This window comes from Carcharodon carcharias, assembly GCF_017639515.1.
Source record: "Carcharodon carcharias isolate sCarCar2 chromosome 29 unlocalized genomic scaffold, sCarCar2.pri SUPER_29_unloc_5, whole genome shotgun sequence".
Classification (NCBI taxonomy): Eukaryota; Metazoa; Chordata; class Chondrichthyes; order Lamniformes; family Lamnidae; genus Carcharodon; species Carcharodon carcharias.
Window position 1 is genome coordinate 741,211 of NW_024470678.1, and position 20,867 is coordinate 762,077.

A 20,867-nucleotide genomic window follows, 5' to 3' on the forward strand; every position below is an offset into this window, starting at 1 on the left:
GGGTGTGTTTCTGGGATAGGGTGAGGGTGAGGGTGTGTTTTTGGGATAGAGTGATGGTGAGGGTGTGTCTCTGGGATAGAGTGATGGTGAGGGTGTGTTTCTGGGATAGGGTGAGTGTGAGGAGGTGTTTCTGGGATAGGGTGAGGGTGAGTAGGTGTTTCTGGGATAGGGGGGGTGAAAGTGAGGGTGTATTTCTGGGATAGGGTGAGGGTGAGGGTAATTTTCTGGGATAGGGTGAGGGTGTGTTTCTGGGATAGGGTGAGGGTGAGGGTGTGTTTCTGGTATAGGGTGAGGGTGTGTTTCTGGGATAGGGTGAGGTTGAGGGTGTGTTTCTGGGATAGGATGAGGGTGAGGGTGTGTTTCTGGGATAGGGTGCGGGTAAGGGTGTGTTTCTGGGATTGGGTGAGGGTTAGGGTGTGTCTCTGGGATAGTTTGAGGGTGAGGGTGTATTTCTGGAATAGGGTGAGTGTGAGGGTGTGTTTCTGGGTGAGGGTGAGGGTGTGTTTCTGGGATAGGGTGAGTGTGAGGGTGTGTTTCTGGGTGAGGGTGAGGGTGTGTTTCTGGGATAGGGTGAGTGTGAGGGTGTGTTTCTGGGATAGGGTGAGTGTGAGGGTGTGTCTCTGGGATAGGGTGAGAGTGTGTTTCTGAGATTGGGTGAGTGTGAGGAGGTGTTTCTTGAATAGGGTGAGGGTGTGTTCCTGGGATAGGGTGAGTGTGAGGAGGTGTTTCTGGGATAGGGTGAGGGTGAGGGTGTGTTTCTGGGATAGGGTGAGTGTGAGGAGGTGTTTCTGGGATAGGGTGAGGGTGAGGGTGTGTTTTTGGGATAGGGTGGGGGTGAGGGTGTGTTTCTGGGATAGGGTGAGGCTGAGGTTGTGTTTCTGGGATAGGGTGAGGGTGAGGGTGTGTTTCTGGGATATGGTGAGGGTGAGGGTGTGTTTCTGGGATAGGGAGAGGGTGAGGGTGTGTTTCTGGGATAGGGTGAGTGTGAGGAGGTGTTTCTGGGATAGGGTGAGGTTGAGGGTGTGTTTTTGGGATAGGGTGTCGGTGAGGGTGTGTTTCTGGGATAGGGTGAGGGTGAGGAAGTGTTTCTGGGATAGGGTGAGGGTGAGGGTGTGTTTCTTGGATAGGATGAGGGTGAGAGGGTGTGTTTCTGGGATAGGGTGAGGGTGAGGTTGTGTTTCTGGGATAGGGTGAGGGTGAGGGTGTGTTTCTGGCATAGGGTGAGGGTGAGGAAGTGTTTCTGGGATAGGGTGAGGGTGAGGGTGTGTTTCTGGGATAGGGTGAGTGTGAGGAGGTGTTTCTGGGATTGGATGAGTGTGAGGGTGTGTTTCTGGGATAGGGTGAGGGTGTGTTTCTGGGATAGGGTGAGTGTGTGGAGGTTTTTCTGGGATTGGATGAGTGTGAGGAGGTGTTTCTGGGATAGGGTGAGTGTTAGGGTGTGTTTCTGGGATAGGGTGAGGGTGAAGGTGTGTTTCTGGGATAGGGTGAGGGTGAGGGTGTGTTTCTGGGATAGGGTGAGGGTGTGTTTCTGGGAAAGGGTGAGGGTGAGGAAGTGTTTCTGGGATAGGGTGAGGGTGAGGTTGTGTTTCTGGGATAGCGTGACTGTGAGGAGGTTTTTCTGGGATAGGGTGAGTGTGAGGAGGTGTTTCTGGGATAGGGTGAGGGTGAGGGTGTGTTTCTGGGATAGGGTGAGGGTGTGTTTCTGGGATAGAGTGATGGTGAGGGTGTGTTTCTGAGATAGGGTGAGGGTGAGGGTGTGTTTCTGAGATAGGGTGAGTGTGAGGAGGTGTTTCTGGGATAGGGTGAGGGTGAGGAGGTGTTTCTGGGATAGGGTGAAAGTGAGGGTGTGTTTCTGGGATAGGGTGAGGGTGAGGGTAAGTTTCTGGGATTGGGTCAGGGTGTGTTTCTGGGATAGGGTGAGGGTGAGGGTCTGTTTCTGGGATAGGGTGAGGGCGTGTTTCTGGGATAGGGTGAGGTTGAGGGTGTGTTTCTGGGATAGGATGAGGGTGAGGGTGTGTTTCTGGGATAAGGTGAGGGTTAGGGTGTGTTTTTGGGATAGGGTGAGGGTGAGGGTGTGTCTCTGGGATAGTTTGAGGGTGACGGTGTGTTTCTGGAATAGGGTGCGGGTGAGGGTGTGTTTCTGGGATTGGGTGAGGGTTAGGGTGTATCTCTGGTATAGGGTGAGGGTGAGCGTGTCTCTCTGGGATAGGGTGAGGGTGAGGGTGTGTTTCTAGGATAGGGTGAGTGTGAGGGTGTGTTTCTGGGATAGGGTGAGGGTGAGGGTGTGTTTCTGGTATAGGGTGAGTGTGAGGGTGTGTTTCTGGGATAGGGTGAGGGTGTGTTTCTGGGATAGGGTGAGTGTGAGGAGGTGTTTCTGGTATAGGATGAGTGTGAGGGTGTGTTTCTGGGATAGGGTGAGGGTGAGCGTGTGTCTCTGGGATATGTTGAGTGTGAGGAGGTGTTTCTGGGATAGGGTGAGGGTGAGGGTGTGTTTCTGGGATAGGGTGAGTGTGAGGATGTGTTTCTGGGATAGGGTGAGGGTGAGGGTGTGTCTCTGGGATAGGGTGAGGGTGTGTCTCTGGGATAGGGTGAGGGTGTGTTTCTGAGATTGGGTGAGTGTGACTAGGTGTTTCTGTGATAGGGTGAGGGTGAGGGTGTGTTTCTGGGATAGGGTGAGTGTGAGGAGGTGTTTCTTGAATAGGGTGAGGGTGTGTTTCTGGGATAGGGTGAGTGTGAGGAGGTGTTTCTGGGATAGGGTAAGGTTGAGGGTGTGTTTCTGGGATAGGGTGAGTGTGAGGAGGTGTTTCTGGGATAGGGTGAGGGTGAGGGTGTGTTTTTGGGAAAGGGTGAGGGTGAGGGTGTGTTTCTGGGATAGGGTGAGGCTGAGGGTGTGTTTCTGGGATAGGGTGAGGGTGAGGGTGTGTTTCTGGGATATGGTGAGGGTGAGGGTGTGTTTCTGGGATAGGGTGAGGGTGAGGGTGTGTTTCTGGGATAGGGTGAGTGTGAGGAGGTGTTTCTGGGATAGGGTGAGGGTGAGGGTGTGTTTTTGGGATAGGGTGTCGGTGAGGGTGTGTTTCTGGTATAGGGTGAGGGTGAGGAAGTTTTTCTGGGATAGGGTGAGGGTGAGGGTGTGTTTCTTGGATAGGATGAGGGTGAGCGGGTGTGTTTCTGGGATAGGGTGAGGGTGAGGTTGTGTTTCTGGGATAGGGTGAGGGTGAGGGTGTGTTTCTGGCATAGGGTGAGGGTGAGGAAGTGTTTCTGGGATAGGGTGAGGGTGAGGGTGTGTTTCTGGGATAGGGTGAGTGTGAGGAGGTGTTTCTGGGATAGGGTGAGTGTGAGGAGGTGTTTCTGGGATAGGGTGAGGGTGAGGGTGTGTTTCTGGGATAGGGTGAGTGTGAGGAGGTGTTTCTGGGATAGGGTGAGTGTGAGGAGGTGTTTCTGGGATAGGGTGAGGGTGTGTTTCTGGGATAGGGTGAGGGTGAGGGTTTGTTTCTGGGATAGGGTGAGTGTGAGGAGGTGTTTCTGGGATAGGGTGAGTGTGAGGAGGTGTTTCTGGGTTAGGGTGAGTGTGAGGAGGTGTTTCTGGGATAGGGTTTGTTTTAGGAGGTGTTTCTGGGATAGGGTGAATGTGAGGAGGTGTTTCTGGGATAGGGTGAGGGTGTGTTTCTGGGTAGGGTGAGGGTGAGGGTGTGTCTCTGGGATAGGGTGAGGGTGAAGGTGTGTTTCTGGGATAGGGTGAGGGTTTCTTTCTGGGATAGGGTGAGTGTGAGGGTGTGTTTCTGGGATAGGGTGAGTGTGAGGAGGTGTTTCTGGGATAGGGTGAGGGTGAGGGTGTTTTTATGGGATAGGTGAGGGTGAGGACGTGTTTCTGGGATAGGGTGAGGGTGAAGGTGTGTTTCTGGGATAGGGTGAGGGTGAGGGTTTCTTTCTGGGATAGGGTGAGTGTGAGGGTGTGTTTCTGGGATAGGGTGAGGGTGAGGTTGTGTTTCTGGGATAGGGTGAGGGTGAGGTTGTGTTTCTGGGATAGGGTGAGTGTGAGGAGGTGTTTCTGGGATAGGGTGAGGGTGTGGGTGTGTTTCTGTTATAGGGTGTGGATGAGGGTGTTACTGGTATAGGGTGGGGGTGAGGGTGTGTTTCTGGAAATGGATGAGGGTGAGAAGGTATTTCTGGAAGAGGTTGAGGGTGAGGAGGTGTTTCCGGGATAGGGTGAGGGTGTGTTTCCGGGATAGGGTGAGCGTGAGGGTGTGTTTCTGGGATAGGGTGAGGGTGAGGAGGTTTTTCTGGGATAGGGTGAGGGTGAGGATGTGTTTCTGGGATAGGGTGAGTGTGAGGAGGTGTTTTTGGGATAGGGTGAGGGTGAGGGTGATTTAAGTGAGGGAGTGATGTTCCGATGCAGTGGAGTGTCTGCTTTCGGATTTGGTTTGAGTGTTGTGTGAGGTTTGCTGGTTCTGTTGAGGGTTGGGGTTTGGTTCCTTGTTGTGTTGGGTTAAGGGCTGGTCATGCTGCTTTGTGTTGGGCCTGATGGTGACTCACTCTAACATTTCTCTGCTTCTTTCTCGTTTTTAGATTCCCCACATTAAGGTTGGTCCAGAGGAGACGCCAAAATTACAGTACCTGAGATTTGCTTCTATCAGCTTGTACCCAAGTAACGAAGACATTAGCCTGGCTGTGGGCAGTATTCTGAAATTCTCTAACTGCCCCTCCAGTAGCCTCGTCTGTGCCAAGGCTGAATGTAAGGACACAGGGTGCTGCTGTCTGTGTGCGATCGCTCACTATAGGCCACAAGCTAACACCTCTCTCGTCTCCCTCATCGTCATCCACACTCCTGCTCATTCTCTCCTGCGCCGATTTCCATCTACATCTCTGGACATCCGATTACCTCTCCGCTCAGCTCACTCTCTTCCTTAACCCTGAAACCTCTCCCTCCTAGAAACTTCCAGGCTATATTCACAGCCACCCGTCTTCCCCCACCCCCCACCACCCCCCCACCCCTACCCCCCAAGGCCTCCCTCTCGCTCAGTCTTGAGCACAGAATATTCCATCTCTTTTCACATCCACTTATCTCTCACTGGCCTCTCCCTTTCCAGCCCTACGCCCCTCTCTCTCTACCCCTGAAATAAACTACAAACATATGAATTAGGAGCAGGAGGAGGCCATTCGGCCCCTCGAGCCTGCTCCATCATTCAGTAAGACCATGGCTGATCTGACTGTGACCTCAACTGTACATTCCCGCCCACCCCTCTTTAACCTTTGACTCCCTTGTTAGTCAAGAATCTTTCTCCCTCTGCCTTAAAAATATTCACTGACCAAATCTCTACTGCTCCCTAGGGAAGAGAGTTCCACTGAGTAATGACCCTCTGAGAGAAAAAAATTCTTCTCAACTCCATCCTAAGTAAGAGACCCCTTACGTTTAAACTGTGCCCCCCTGTTCTAGTCTCTCCCACAAGGGGAGACATCCCCTCAGCCTCCACCCTGTCAAGTCCCCTCAGGATCTGATATGTTTCAGTAAGATCACCTCTCATTCTTCCAAACTCCAATGAGTACAGGCCCAACCTGCTCACCCTTCCCTCATAAGACAACCCCCTTCATTGCTGGAATCAGGTGAGCGAACCCTCTCTGAACTGTGCTCTCTCTCAAGTCATTTACTTCCAATGATGCTTTCTAATGCTTAACTGACAACCCTTTGCCTCTTCCACAGTTATCAGTGTGCCTTTATCAATGTGCCTAACCACCTCCTGTGCCTTGTGGTGCAGTGGGTAGTGTCCCTGCCTCTGAACCAGAAGTTCTGGGTTGAAGTCCCACCCCAGGACTAGGTGCCCATGGAAGGTGTTCATAACACCAAACAGGTTGATGATTACATGAAAAAATGCTGGAAATACTCAACAGGTCAGGCAGTGTATGTGGACAGCGAAACAGTGTTAATATTTCAGTTGAGGTGATCTTTTGTCAGAGCTAGTGCCTAATTCACTGCCACTTGTTCTCTTGCAATGCCCACTTTGAAGTTCTGCTCTTCTCTCTGAAGCGATTTCCCTTTCTCTCTTTTACTTTCTTCACTTCATTCTTTCTCTTTCCTTAACATGTTTGCGCTGATCCCCATTAGTCTCTCTTTCTCTCTCTCTCTCTAACTCCTTTGTCATGTTAATATAATGATTTAATACCTTGGGCTTATTTACTGCACAAGACACAAGGCACCAATCGCTCATGAGAGATTGGGTAAAGACGTTGTGTGTTCATCACTGAGACTAGGCGCATGAGAATAGTTATACATTGGTATAAAGCTTGGAGACATCAGAGCTGTGCCTGTGTGCCCTGCTCAAAGCAAAAGTGAAACTAAGACTGGATCATGTGACATATTTCCCTTTGAGTGATGTCATGCTTATATCCCTTAAAGGTATATTCCAACATCCCCCTTTCTTTTTAAAGATACTTTTCCACCTTCCAAAGAAGTATAACTATTGACAATACATATTCAGGTTTAGTTACCATTACATAAGTGTATAGAAGTGAGGAATCTATGAATTTCTGAAATGTGAAGGTAAGCTGCTGGTACACCCAGATCTTGTGATGGTGATCTTGTCTGGAGGTTTATTTCATTGCTCTCAGTGATCTGTGGGATTGTCATTCTTGGATCTTGTTCCTGGCTGTAATTGGGGTCTTGCCCTCGATGCAGTAGGTAATTGAGGAGTTGGAGTGAATCTGATTTGTCCTCGGTTATGCCTCACTGTTGTACCTTTGTGTGTAATGACTTCATAGGACCTTCATTCCAAACAAATCCTTGTTAGCTCGGTTGGTTGCCACATACCTTCTGTGGGATCCTGGGTGCAACTTTCTGTCTCAACTGTAAACTTGGCAGTTCTGTACCTGCATTTTTTATCATGTGCACTGGTCATCTCCTCTTGTCATTTTACAAGTTGCTCACTAGTTCCTGACAGAGTAGAATGGGTATGAGTGGGTAAAATGATACGTGTTGGTCTGCTGAACATGAGCTTTGCTGGTGTTGGAATAGTTACACTTAAAGGTGTCACTCTCAGTTGTAACGTTGCAATGTGTTGACCTTGCTTGGTCTGTCTCCATTTGAGAATTACCTACAGCTCCAGTGGCTCACAGTCGTGATCTCACCGTGTGAATCGTTCGTTCAGCTCAGCCGTTAGGTTGAGGGTAATGAGTAGAAGAAGTAGTGTGATTGCTATTCCACTTCTCACACATATCCTGAAATGGGCTTACCAATAGATTGTGGACCGTTATCTGTAACAACCTCTCAAGGCACACCAAATAAACTGAAAATAGCATGATGTATTATGCAATTGTTGAATAATGGGGTACTTGGTAAAGTTGTTGAAGATGGGGCTGAAGCCAGTGGTGTGCACACGAAAGAGACCAGATGCAATTTTGGACCAAAGATTGGTATGAACCATCCAAGTGGTGCTTTGTGCTGACTTGACATGTCTCGTACTTTTTGTCGATGACTTCAATGTCATTGTACATACCCGGCCGATATACCCTTGTGAGTCTTCCCATCTGATCCATGCCCATGTGTGAGTGATGAAGTGGTTGAAGAGTATCAGGTCACAGAGATTTTGGTGCGATGATATGCCTGCTTTTAAAAATAAGTCCCTGGGAGATGCCTGGCTCGCTCCGATGTGGGGGATGTCGTTGGAAAAATTGCGGATGACACAAAAAATGACCATGTAGTGGATAGTGAAGAAGATAGCTGTTGTCTCCAGAATGAAGTAAATGGTTTGGCTGAGTGAGCGGAGAAGTGGCAAATGGAATTCAATCCGGAAAAGAGTGAGATAATGCATTTGGGGAGGGTAAACAAAGCAAGGGGGATACTCAGTCAACGGGAGGATGTTGAGAGGTGTTGAGGGAGTGAGAGACCCCGGAGCGCATACCCACAGGTCCCTGAAAGCGTCAGGACGGGTGGATAAGGCAGTAAGAAAGCATATGGAATGTTTTCCTTTATTGGGGATACAAAAGCAGGGATGTGATGCAGGGACTGTACAAAACGCTGGTTAGGCCCCAGCTGGAATTCTGTGTACAGTTCTGGTCACCACATTACAGGATGGACATCATTGCTCTGGAGAGAGTGTGGAGGAGATTTACAAGAATGTTGCCAGGGCTGGAAAATTGCAGCTATGAGGAGAGATCAGACAGGCTGGGGTGGTTTTCCTTGGAACAGAGGAGGCTGAGGGGTGACCTGATTGAGATGCACAAAATTATGAGGGGCCGAGATAGGGTAAACAGGAAAGTCCTGTTTCCCCTAGCGGAGAGGTCAATTTCCAAATTTAAGGGGATTGGTGGAAGGATTAGAGGGGACGTGAGGAGAAACTTTTTCACCCAGAGGGTGGTGTGTTCCCGCAGAGGGTGGTGCGTTCCCCCCAGAGGGTGGTGTGTTCCCCCAGAGGGTGGTGTGTTCCCCCCAGAGGGTGGTGTGTTCCCCCAGAGGGTGGTGTGTTCCCCCAGAGGGTGGTGGGTTCCCCCCAGAGGGTGGTGTGTTCCCCCAGAGGGTGGTGTGTTCCCCCCAGAGGGTGGTGTGTTCCCCCAGAGGGTGGTGTGTTCCCCCAGAGGGTGGTGTGTTCCCCCAGAGGGGTGGTGTGTTCCCCCAGAGGGTGGTGTGTTCCCCCAGAGGGTGGTGCGTTCCCCCCAGAGGGTGGTGTGTTCCCCCAGAGGGTGGTGTGTTCCCCCAGAGGATGGTGTGGTGTGTTCCCCCAGAGGGTGGTGTGTTCCCCCAGAGGGTGGTGTGTTCCCCCCAGAGGGTAGTGTGTTCCCCCCAGAGGGTGGTGTGTTCCTCCCAGAGGGTAATGTGTTCCCCCAGAGGGTGGTGTGTTCCCCCCAGAGGGTGGTGTGTTCCCCCAGAGGGTGATGTGTTCCCCCCAGAGGGTAGTGTGTTCCCCCCAGAGGGTGGTGTGTTCCCCCCAGAGGGTGTTGTGTTCTCCACTCCCCCAGAGGGTGGGGTCGTGTGTTCCCCCCCAGAGGGTGGGGCGGCGTGTTCCCCCCCAGAGGGTGGTGGGTGTCTGGAATTCGCTGCCTAAGTTGGTGGTTGAAGCTGAAACGCTCGATTCATTTAAACAGAACCTGGATCTGTAGCTGAAGCGCTGGAACCTGCAAGGATACCGAGCAGGGGCTGGAAAGTGGGATTAAAAATGAGTGGCCAGCTTCTTTTCTTGCCAGAATGGACACGATGGGAAGAATGGCCTCTTTCTGCACCATAACGTTTCTGTGGTTCGATGGCTCTGAGGCCAAAATGTGGGTGGACATGCTGAATTGATCCTTTGATGATGGTTTTCCAGCTTCTGTGGTGTAAAGTTTTTCATCTTGTGTAAAATGTCCCAGATCAATTTGGAGAGCATCTTCAGGTCCGATGTCAATGAAGCCAACTCGTTTCTAAGATACAAGCTTTCACTGGGCTATGTCATCTGTGAAATGTATCCGATGTGATCCTCAAGTTACTGGATTACCTGGAAAAACTCAGCAGGTCTGGCAGCATCGGCGGAGAAGAAAAGAGTTGACGTTTCAAGTCCTCATGACCCTTCGACAGAACTCAAGTTCTGTCGAAGGGTCATGAGGACTCGAAACATCAACTCTTTTCTTCTCCGCCGATGCTGCCAGACCTGCTGAGTTTTTCCAGGTAATTCTGTTTTTGTTTTGGATTTCCAGCATCCGCAGTTTTTTTGTTTTTATCTCAAGTTACTGGGCTTGTCCCTAATCTCACAGCCAGAACCACGAATACTTATCAAGAGATGTCGCAACCTTGGCAGCGCACTGCTCGATGGTTTTCACCAAATCATCTCCACTGGCTGGTGGTCGGTCTCTACCGCAAATCGTTTGCCAGGTAGATAGTTATGAAAACATATGGTTCTAAACACGATCGCTAATCTTCCCCACTCGATGTTAGAGTAGTCGGATTGCGTTACAGACAGTGATTCCGAAACAGGGGAAATCGGATTGTCTTTTAGTAGCCTGCCTATTCCCAGAACTTCCTGTGAGGCAGCTATCTCCAGGATAGTCATCTCCCTAGGATTGTAAAATTGCAATGGTGATGCTTCTGATAGTGACTGTTTCAGTGCTTTCGAAGAGCTGTTGGTGGCCTTTAGTGTCAAAGGAAAGTCACATCCTTTCTCAACAGCTCCCTCAGCGATGACGAGTTTTGAATGAAATTGGGAATTGTACAGAGACAAGGAATTAAAGAGACCTAGACATCTTCAAAGATTGTCCTCGAGGCTTTGGCCTGACTTTAATATCCTCCATTTTGCTTGGACTGGGACGTGTGCCAGCACTGGAATAAATAGAACTGAAGAAATCAATCTGTTGCTCACTGATGTCACATTTCAGACTGTTGAACACCAATCCTTCATTATGTACCACTTGCATCAATAGGTGCAGATTGTGGCCATGTTCTTGTGTTATTCTTCCCACAGTGGCCATGTCTTCTGCAATACAGGTGCATCCTAGTACTGTAGCATGGAATGCGATCCAGGTGAGGCTGAAAGACATCCTGGCTAACAGATAGCCTGAAAGGACATCATTGAAAACAGTACTATCTGAATTGGATGTGAAATATATTCAGCTCTTGGGGCTTCCCCACGAGATGTACTGACCAGCATCAAGCTTCAAGAAGGATTTTGCACCTGCAAATCTCGGATTTAACTCGTCTAATGTGGGTAATTTGAAAGGACAACATTTCAAAGCTGTGTTGAAACCTTGTGGATCCAGGCCTACTCCCAATCCATCCTTATTTATGACACGTGATTGAGCTACACCAATCCGTGCACTGCTGTACTCTTCCAACGCCGCTGTCTTTCTCCATTTTGTCTCCTTCGGCCTTCACTTTGTCTTGCCTGTGGATGCTGCATTTACAGGGTGGATCAATTGAGGGACTTGCATTCTCCTGCAAATCTCCCCTGAAACTGCAAATTTGTCAAAACATTCTGGATATTTTGCTGTTAGGTCCTAGGATAGGAGTAGTTTCCGAGGTTGATCTGCCTTGTGATGTCTGACTAATTCCATGGATTGTTACTAGTGTGAGGCCATGATATGATAGTGGACCTCCAATTGCTGGACTTTTAATTTCCACGATATAGAACATTTGTAACACCCTGGAGAATGGATTGTACTGACAAACCAGGACTATGGATCCTGGAATTAGTGAACCGTTGTACACTGGAAGTTTCACAGCAGCAAGTTCCACCATGACCTTCCATGTCTGTGGATACATTTATTTTATAAATCACAAGGGTAGCATGTTGGCACTTGCCCCTGTGTCAACCTTGGCCAATAATGAATAATTACCAGCATTCTTGACTCAAGGGCACAGCCTCAGAGTAAAGGGAAGACCTTTTAGAACAGAGATGAGGAGAAACTTCTTTAGCCAGAGAGTGGTGAATCTATGGAATTCATTGCCACAGAAGGCTGTGGAGGCCAGGTCATTGAGTGTATTTAAGACCGAGATAGATAGGTTCTTGATTGGTAAGGGGGGTCAAAGGTTACGGGGAGAAGGTGGGTGAATGGGGTTGAGAAACTTATCAGCCATGATTGAATGGTGGAGCAGACTCGATGGGCCGAATGGCCTAATTTCTGCTCCTATGTCTTATGGTCTTCTTAGGGCAGATAGCCTGAATCTTGGCAGACGCTTTGGACAGTGTGATCGGCCTGGTTTGTCAGTCACCACATGTATATGTTCCTGATGGGATAGCGGATGGTCATTCTTATTGCTTGAAGGTTCCCCGTTGTGTAGGGTCTGTTTGGATCAGTGCACGGCTCTTTGTAGCTGCATCAGCCTTTGCTCTAGTGCCCTGATGCTGCCATTGGCCCTTTCTGCCACAAGCCTTGCAGGATTGGTGGAAAGCTGGGCATTTCCTTGGCACCTGCAGAAGGCCACACCTTTCACATGTCTCGCTAGGTTTGGATGTCCAATTGAGTGTGTCAACAACTGCTCTTGTACCTGTGAGCTTCAGCGACCTGCGAGGATCACTTCATACTTTCGTCCATCCTTGAGTCGCTCTTTCATGCTATAGGTTTTGGTCTTATCTAGCAGATCTTTCTGGAATGCTTCCATGGGAGTGGATGCGATCACCGACTTCAACAATCCCGCCTGCTTGCTCTGTGTTTGAAAAATCGCAGTGTGTACCCTTTCCCCTTCGTCTGCTCACTAAATGCTCTATGGATTCTGTCGGCTGTTGTCGGAATAACATGAACTCTGTGAATACAGAAACTTAACCGGGTTCTGAACCAGCTTTCCAATGTCGTCCATGTCTTTTGGGGATCCCTTAGCTATTCAGTTGTTGACCCTGACATGTTCAGCTTGTGTAGACCTTTATTCCCAATTGGCAGGTGAATTTCTCTGGCTTGCTTGTCCGGTTCAGACACACCTGAGTCAAGAAACCACAGCTCCGTACGCTGTTTAAACATTCTGAATTTGGATAGCTGCCTCCCAATTCCATCGGGGGAATTTTGCGGATGTTCTGACAATATCCCTTTGACCTTCCTTCACCTGTAGTGCCTGGAATGTAGGTACTTTAGCGTGCTCTTACAAAGCTCCACCCATGAAGACAAGTTATGGCGGGAACGCAGGGAGTAATAGCATCTTTGTTTTTGATTCAATTTACTGTTCAGAAACTCCTGAAGCTCTCCTACTATAATCACAACCTCCTCTGGTCCGATGTTATGACGGTTCTGCGTGTTTTTCTTTTGGTTTGACTCTCCCTCGCTCACTATCGGTCCGGCCCACGCTGGCCTTCCCTGACCGAGTTGACCCGGTGCTGGTTCTCTCGATGCTGCTGTCCCACTCCCTGACCTGACAGGCTGTGCGCTGAAATCTCACCACCAGGGATCCGTCCGCTTCCCAGCTCTTTACTGGAGCAGCGGCTGGATGCTGTGCCTCTGTAGTCAGCGCGCTGTGCTTCTCAACACTCTCCCATGCTGCCACTCTATTGCTGCATGACCTATAGGTCAAGGGTCGTCTCATGCCATGCAGCACAATCCAAGGCTGCTCGCCATGCCATACCTGTGCTTAATCTCGCTGCTGCCTGTCTTACCACCGCTGATCACCATGTCGAGTGATTATGATGATATAATACCTTGGGCTTATTTACTGGTCAAGGCACATCCCTCATAAGGGATTTAGTAAACATGCTGTGGCCTTGTTATTAAGACTAGGCGCATGAGAACCGTTACATTTAACTATAAAGCTTAAAGACACCAGAGCTGTGTGTGTGTGTGTGCTCTCTGCTCAAAGCAAAAGCGAAACTAAGACTGGATCACATGACATGTTTCCCTTCGAGTGATATCATGCAGATATCCCTTAATAGCATTTTACATCATCCCTCTGGCTTTCTCCCCCTCTCTCTCAGCCTCTCTCTCTCTGGCTCTCTGCTGGCTTTGTATCTGTGAATCTCTGGCACAGTTTACCCTTAGGCTCCCTCTCTCTCTCTGACCCCCAACTCTTTTTCTCAGCTACCAATCATCTTCTTAAACCCTTGTCCCTTGCCCCCTCTGCTCTCATTTCCAACACTGTGTGTGGGGGTGGGGGGCGTACTCCTGGACTTATTTCTCACTAAGATAAGACCTGCTGCTGAATGTGTGCTGTGCTGATCAGCGCTTTGTTTTATGGTATATCTATCCCAGTCTGCCCCAGCTCCACACTCACACCTCTCCCTGGTTTCTACACAGTGCTGCTTCTGCATTTACCTTCTCCCTCACACGTGCTCCCTCTTCCCTCAAAAGCTGTACCCACCAAACTGTTGTCGAGCCAACTTCCCTTGTCTTCGGCTGCAATCGCCCTCCCTGTCAATACAACGGCTCCTGAAGATCCACCCGGGTTCCCTCTATCATTGCAGACTCCCACCCCCTTCTCCAATTGTCTTTCCTGCCCTTAGTCCATGCCCCTCAAGCTAATGGCCCCCTTTCCTGGCTCCAATCGGGTCTCCTCCCTTCCCTCAGCACTGAGGCAATCCCTGGGCATACAGCAGGCAATGGACATCAGCTAGCCTTTCTGTCCGAGTCCACATCTCCTGATTCCTTCAGTGACCAGCCTTCAACGTTTTGAGTATCCACAACCCTCCAGGGGGTGCTGGTGGTGGCAAAATTCCAAAGATTCAGAAGCATCTTGGTGAATAACTGGACACCATCCAGGACAAAGCAGCCCCGCTTGATCGGCACCACATCCACAAACATTCACTCCCTCCACCACCGACGCACAGTAGCAGCAGTGTGTGTACCATCTACAAGATGCACTGCAGGAATTCACCAAGGCTCCTTAGACAGCACCTTCCAAACCCACGACCACTACCATCTAGAAGGACAAGGGCAGCAGACACATGGGAAACACCACCACCTGGAAGTTCCCCTCCAAGTCACTCACCATCCTGACTTGGAAATATATCGGCCGTTCCTTCACTGTCGCTGGGTCAAAATCCTGGAACTCCCTCCCTAACAACACTGTGGGTGTACCTACACCACAGGGACAAAATCCTGGAACTCCCTCCCTAACAGCACTGTGGGTGTACCTACAGCACAGGGACAAAATCCTGGAACTCCCTCCCTAACAGCACTGTGGGTGTACCTACACCACAGGGACAAAATCCTGGAACTCCCTCCCTAACAGCACTGTGGGTGTGCCTACACCACAGGGACAAAATCCTGGAACTCCCTCCCTAACAGCACTGTGGGTGTACCTACACCACACAGACAAAATCCTGGAACTCCCTCCCTAACAGCATTGTGGGTGTACCTACACAACACGGGGACAAAATCCTGGTGCTCCCTCCCTAACAGCACTGTGGGTGTACCTACACCACACAGACAAAATCCTGGAACTCCCTCCCTAACAGCACTGTGGGTGTACCTACACCACAGGGACTGCAGTGGTTCAAGAAGGCAGCTTGCCCCCACCTTCTCAAGGGGCAATTAGGGATGGGCAGTAAATGCTGGGCCCAGTCAGCGAAGCCCACATCCTGTGAAAGAAACAATGTAGAAATTCAACCACACTCTTAGTGAATGGCACAGCGGACTTGAGGAGCTATATGACCCAGTCCTTACTCCAGTTTCTTAGTGTTTTGTGTTCTGAATCACACAGGTGATACCATGCATGCCTGTGACCATGGTGACCTCTCCCTCCTGTTCCTTCGTGGCCTATCTGCAGCTTTTGACTTGGTTGACTGCATCAATCTCCTCTCAGGCGTCTCCTCCATTGTCAAGCTGGATGGGCCTGAATCCAATTGCGTCCATCTGAATCACGGCCAGAGCATCAGCAGCAATGGCTTCACTCCCTGCCCTCTCGTCTCTGGAGACCCTGAGAAACAATTTTCCGAGTGTCAGGCCTGGCTCAGTGGGTAGCATTCATGCCCTTGGTCATAAGGTTCTGAACTGAAGTCCCAGTCCAGGGCATGACACTCCGGTGCAGTGCTGAGGGAGTGCTGCACTGTGGGAGGTGCTGTCTTTTGGATGAGATGTTAAACCCCCTTCTTGGCTGGATGTATAAAACCCTCTGGTGCTATTTAAAGAAGAGCAGGGGAGGGATTCCTGACACCCTGTCGAATATTTATCCCTCAAGTGACATGAGAAGTAGAACAATCTTGTGATCATCACACACTTGTTTGTAGGAGTTTGCTATGCGCAAATTGGCTCCTGCATTTCCTAGATTACAACACTTCAAAAGTACTCTATTGGCTGGAAAGCACTTTGAAATGTCTAACAGCCTTGAAGAGCACTTTATAAATTTAAAGCTTTCATTCCTGACCCCCTGGTCCTCCTTCACCTACATGCTCTCCATCAGCAGCATCATCTCTACACACGAGGGACCACAGTCACCAAATGACTCTCACTGTTTCAACAGCTTCACAGATTCTGTGTTTACAGAGTGAGTGTGACCTGAGAGCTCTGGAGACATTACTGACTGTCAAAAGCTGCCTTTATTTCACATTTCTATGTGCAACAATGGTATATTTAGACCAGGTTAGTCTATGGACAGTGCTGGTCTCCGTATAGAGTGTTGGTCTGCATAGACATTGTTGTTCTCTGTAGACAAGGTTGATCTCTGTAGACAGTGTTAGTCTTGATTGACAATGCTTGTCTCTATAGGAAGTGTTGATGTCTGTAGACAGTGTTAGTCCCTATAGACCGTGTTAGTCTCTATAGACCGTGTGAGTCCCTATAGATCATGTCAGTCTCTATAGGCAATGTTGTTGTATGTACACAATGTTGGTCTCTATAGACAGTGTTGGTCTCTATAGACAATGTTGTCTGTAGACAGCATTAGTCTCCTAAGGCAGTGTTGTTCTATGTAGAAAGTGTTGGTCTCAGTATACAGTGCTGGTCTCTATGCACAATGTCAGTCTCCATAGAGAGTTCTGCTCTCTGTAAACTGTTACGTTCACTGTCGACAGTGCTGGTCTCTGTGGACAGTGTTGGTCCCTGTGGACAGTGTTGGTCTCTGTAGATAGTGTTGGTCTCTGTGGACAGTGCTGGTCTCTGGACAGTGTTGGTCTCTGTGGACAGTGTTGGTCTCTGTGGACAGTGCTGGTCTCTGGACAGTGTTGGTCTCTGTGGACAGTGTTGGTCTCTGAGGACAGTGTTAGTCTCTGTGGACAGTGTTGGTCCCTGTGGACAGTGTTGGTCCCTGTGGACAGTGTTGGTCTCTGTGGACAGTGTTGGTCTCTGTGGACAGTGTTGGTCCATATAAACAATGTTGGTCACTGTGGACAGTGTTGGTCTCTGTGGATACTGTTGGTCTCTGTAGACAGTGTTAGTCTCTATAGACAGTGTTGGTCTCTGTAGACAGTGTTGGTCTCTGTGGACGGTGTTGGTCTCTGTAGACAGTGTTGGTCTCTGTGGACAGTGTTGGTCTCTGTGGACAGTGTTGGTCTCTGTGGACAGTGTTGGTCTCTGTGGACAGTGTTGGCCTCTGTGGACAGTGTTGCTCTCTGTAGAGAGCGGTGGTCCCTACTGACAGTGGTGGTCTCTATGGATAGAATTGGCCATTGTAGATGTTGTTGGCCTCTTTAGCTAGTGTTGATCTCCACAGAGAGTGTTAGTCTCCATAGGCAGTGTTGTTCTCTGTAGAGTTTTGGACTCTATAGATAGTGCTGGTCTCTATAGACAGAATTGGTCTCAGTGGATGGTATTGGTCTCTGTAGACAATGCTAATCTCTATCAACAGTGTTATTCTCTGTAGACAGTGTTGGTCTCTGTAGACAGTGTTGGTCTCTGTGGACAGTGTTGTTCTCTGGAGACAGTGTTAGTCTCTGTGGACAGTGTTGGTCCCTGTGGACAGTGTTGGTCTGTATAGGAAGTGTTGATGTTTGTGTACAGCGTTAGTCCCTATAGACTGTGTTAGTCGCTATAGGCAATGTTGTTCTATGTAGACAGTGTTGGTCTATGTAGACAGTGTTGTTCTCTATAGATAGTGTTGGTCTCAAGGCAAAGAACAAAGAACAAAGAAAAGTACAGCACAGGAACAGGCCCTTCGGCCTTCCAAGCCTGCGCCGATCATATTGCCCGTCAACTAAAACATTTTGCACTTCTGGGGTCCGTATCCCTCTATTCCCAGCCTATTCATGTATCTGTCAAGCTGCATCTTAAATACCACTATCGTACCTGCTTCCACCACCTCCTCTGGCAGTGAATTCCAGACACTCACTACCCTCTGTGTCAAAAACTCGTCCCGCTCATCTCCTCTATAGTTTTTTCCTCTCACCTTCAATCTATGTCCCCTAGTAATTGACTCTTCCACCCTGGGATAAAGCTTCTGACCATCTAGTCTGTCCATGTCACTCATCATTTTGTAAACTTCTATCAAGTCGCCCCTCAATCTCCGTCACTCTGGTGAGAACAATCCGAGTTTCTCCAACCTCTCCTCATAGCTAATAACCTCCAGACCAGGCAGCATCCTGGTAAACCTCCTCTGCACCCTCTCTAACGCCTCCATATCCTTCTGGTAATGTGGCGACCAATATTGCATGCAATATTCCAAGTGTGGCCTAACCAAGGTTCTATACAGCTGCAGCATGACTTCCCAGCTTTTATACTCAATACCCCTGTCGATGAAGGCAAGCATGTCATATGCCTTCCTGACTACCTTATCCACCTGCGTTGCCACTTTCAGTGACCTGTGAACCTGTACACCCAGATCCCTCTGCCCGTCGATGCACTTAAGGGTTCTCCATTTACTGTATAATTCCTGTGTTGTTCTATGAAGACAGAGTTGGTCTTTGTATACAGTGCTGATGTCAATGCACGGTTTTGGACTCTATAGACTGCTCTGGTCTCTGTAGACAGTGATGTTCACGATGGACAGTGTTGGTATCTGTAGACAGCATTGGTCTCTGTGGACAGTGTTGGACTCTGTAGACAGTGTTGGTCTCTGTGGACAGTGTTGGTCTCTGTGAACAGTGTTGTTCTCTGTGGACAGTGTTGGTCTCTGTGGACAGTGTTGGTTTCTGTGGACAGTGTTGGTCTCTGTGGACAGTGTTAGTCTCTGTGGACAGTGTTGGTCCATGTAGACAGTGTTGGTATCTTTGGACAGTGTTGGTCTCTGTAGACAGTGTCGGTATCTGTGGACAGTGTTGGTCTCTGTAGGCAGTGTTAGTCTCTGTGGACAGTGTTGGTCTCTGTGGACAGTGTTGGTCCCATTAGATGATATTTGTCTCTATGGACAGTGTTGGTCTCTGTAGACAGTGTTGATGTCTGTGGACAGTGTTGATCTCTGTGGACAGTGTTGGTCTCTGTGGACAGTGTTTATCTCTTTAAGCATTGTTGGTCTCTGTAGACGGTGTTGGTCTCTGTAGACGGCGTTGGTCTCTGAAGACAGTGTTGGTCTCAGTAGATGGTGTTGGTCTCTGTGGACAGTTTTGGTCTCAGTAGACAGTGTTGGTCTCTGTAGACAATGTTGGTCTCTGTAGACAGTGTTGGTCCCAGTAGATGGTGATGGTCTCTGTAGACAGTGTTGGTCTCTTTACACAATGTTGGTCTCTGTAGACGGTGTTGGTCTCTGTAGACAGTGCTGTTCTCTGTAGACGGTGTTGGTCTCAGTCGACAGTTTTGGTCTCAATAGACAGTGTTGGTCTCTGTAGACAGTGTTGGTCTCAGTAGATGGTGATGGTCTCTGTAGACAGTGACGGTATTGGTCTCTGTGGACAGTGTTCATCTCTTTACACTTTGTTGGTCTCTGTAGACGGTGTTGGTCTCAGTAGATGTTGTTGGTCTCTGTAGACAGTGTTGGTCTCTTTACACAATGTTGGTCTCTGTAGACAGTGTTGGTCTCTGTAGACGGTGTTGGTCTCTGTAGACAGTGTTGGTCTCAGTAGATGGTGTTGGTTTCTGTAGACAGTATTGGTCTCTTTACACAATGTTGGTCTCTGTAGACGGTGTTGGTCTCTGTATACAGTGTTGGTCTCAGTAGATGGTGTTGGTCTCTGTAGACAGTGTTGGTCTCTTTACACAATGTTTGTCTCTGTAGACAGTGTTGGTCTCTGTAGACAGTGTTGGTCTCTGTAGACAGTGTTGGTCTCTTTACACAATGTTGGTCTCAGTAGACGGTGTTGGTCTTTGAAGACAGTGTTGGTCTCTGTAGACATTGTTGTTCTCTGTAGACGGTGTTGGTCTCTGTGGACAGTGTTCATCTCTTTACACATTGTTGGTCTCTGTAGACGGTGTTGGTCTCAGTAGATGGTGTTGGTCTGTGTAGACAGTGTTGGTCTCTTTACACAATGTTGGTCTCTGTAGACGGTGTTGGTTTCTGTAGACGGTGTTGGTCTGTGTAGACAGTGTTGGTCTCTTTACACAATGTTGGTCTCTGTAGACGGTGTTGGTTTCTGTAGACGGTGTTGGTCTTTGTAGACAGTGTTGTTCTCTGTAGATGGTGTTGATCTCAGTAGACAGTTTTGGTCTCTGTAGACAATGTTGGTCTCTGTAGACAGTGTTGGTCTCAGTAGACGGTGTTGTTCTCTGTAGACGGTGTTGGTCTCAGTAGACAGTTTTGTTCTCAGTAGACAGTGTTGGTCTCTGTAGACAGTGTTGGTCTCTGTAGACAGTGTTGGTCTCTTTACACAATGTTGGTCTCAGTAGACGGTGTTGGTCTCTGAAGACGGTGTTAGTCTCTGTAGACATTGTTGTTCTCTGTAGATGGTGTTGGTCTCAGTAGACAGTTTTGGACCCTGTGGACAGTGTTGGTCTGTGTAGACAGTGTTGGTCTCTGTAGACAGTGTTGGTCTCTGTAGACAGTGTTGGTCTCAGTAGATGGTGATGGTCTCTGTAGACAGTGTTGGTCTCTTTACACAATTTTGGTCTCTGTAGACGGTGTTGTTCTCTGTAGATGGTGTTGGTCTCAGTAGACAGTGTTGGTCTCAGTAGATGGTGATGGTCTCTGTAGACAGTGTTGGTCTCTTTACACAATTTTGGTCTCTTTACATAATGTTGGTCTCAGTAGACGGTGTTGTTCTCTGTAGATGGTGTTGGTCTCAGTAGACAGTTTTGGACCCTGTGGACAGTGTTGGTCTGTGTAGACAGTTTTGGTCTCTGTAGACAGTGTTGGTCTCTGTAGACAGTGTTGGTCTCAGTAGATGGTGATGGTCTCTGTAGACAGTGTTGGTCTCTTTACACAATTTTGGTCTCTGTAGACGGTGTTGGTCTCTGTAGACAGTATTGTTCTCTGTAGACGATGTTGGTCTCAGTAGACAGTTTTGGTCTCAGTAGACAGTGTTGGTCTCTGTAGACAGTGTTGGTCTCTTTGCACAATGTTGGTCTCAGTAGACAGAGTTGATCTCTGTAGACGGTGTTGGTCTCTTTAGACAGTGTTGGTCTCTGTAGACGGTGTTGGTCTCTGTAGATGGTGTTGGTCTCTGTAGACAGTGTTGGTCTCTGTAGATATTGTT

At 48.9% G+C, this 20,867-nt stretch overlaps 1 protein-coding gene across 1 annotated transcript in view; it reads left to right on the plus strand.

The window, feature by feature from the left end:
* Positions 1–20,867, plus strand: part of LOC121274108 (glutamate receptor ionotropic, kainate 5-like) — a gene marked incomplete at its 3' end in the record, with an annotated part of 576,200 nt that overhangs the window by 144,441 nt on the left and 410,892 nt on the right. The window contains exon 4 of the mRNA XM_041181261.1: positions 4,567–4,732. Within this exon, the coding sequence (XP_041037195.1) occupies positions 4,567–4,732 (166 nt within the window). The remainder of the gene's footprint in view (positions 1–4,566; positions 4,733–20,867) is intronic.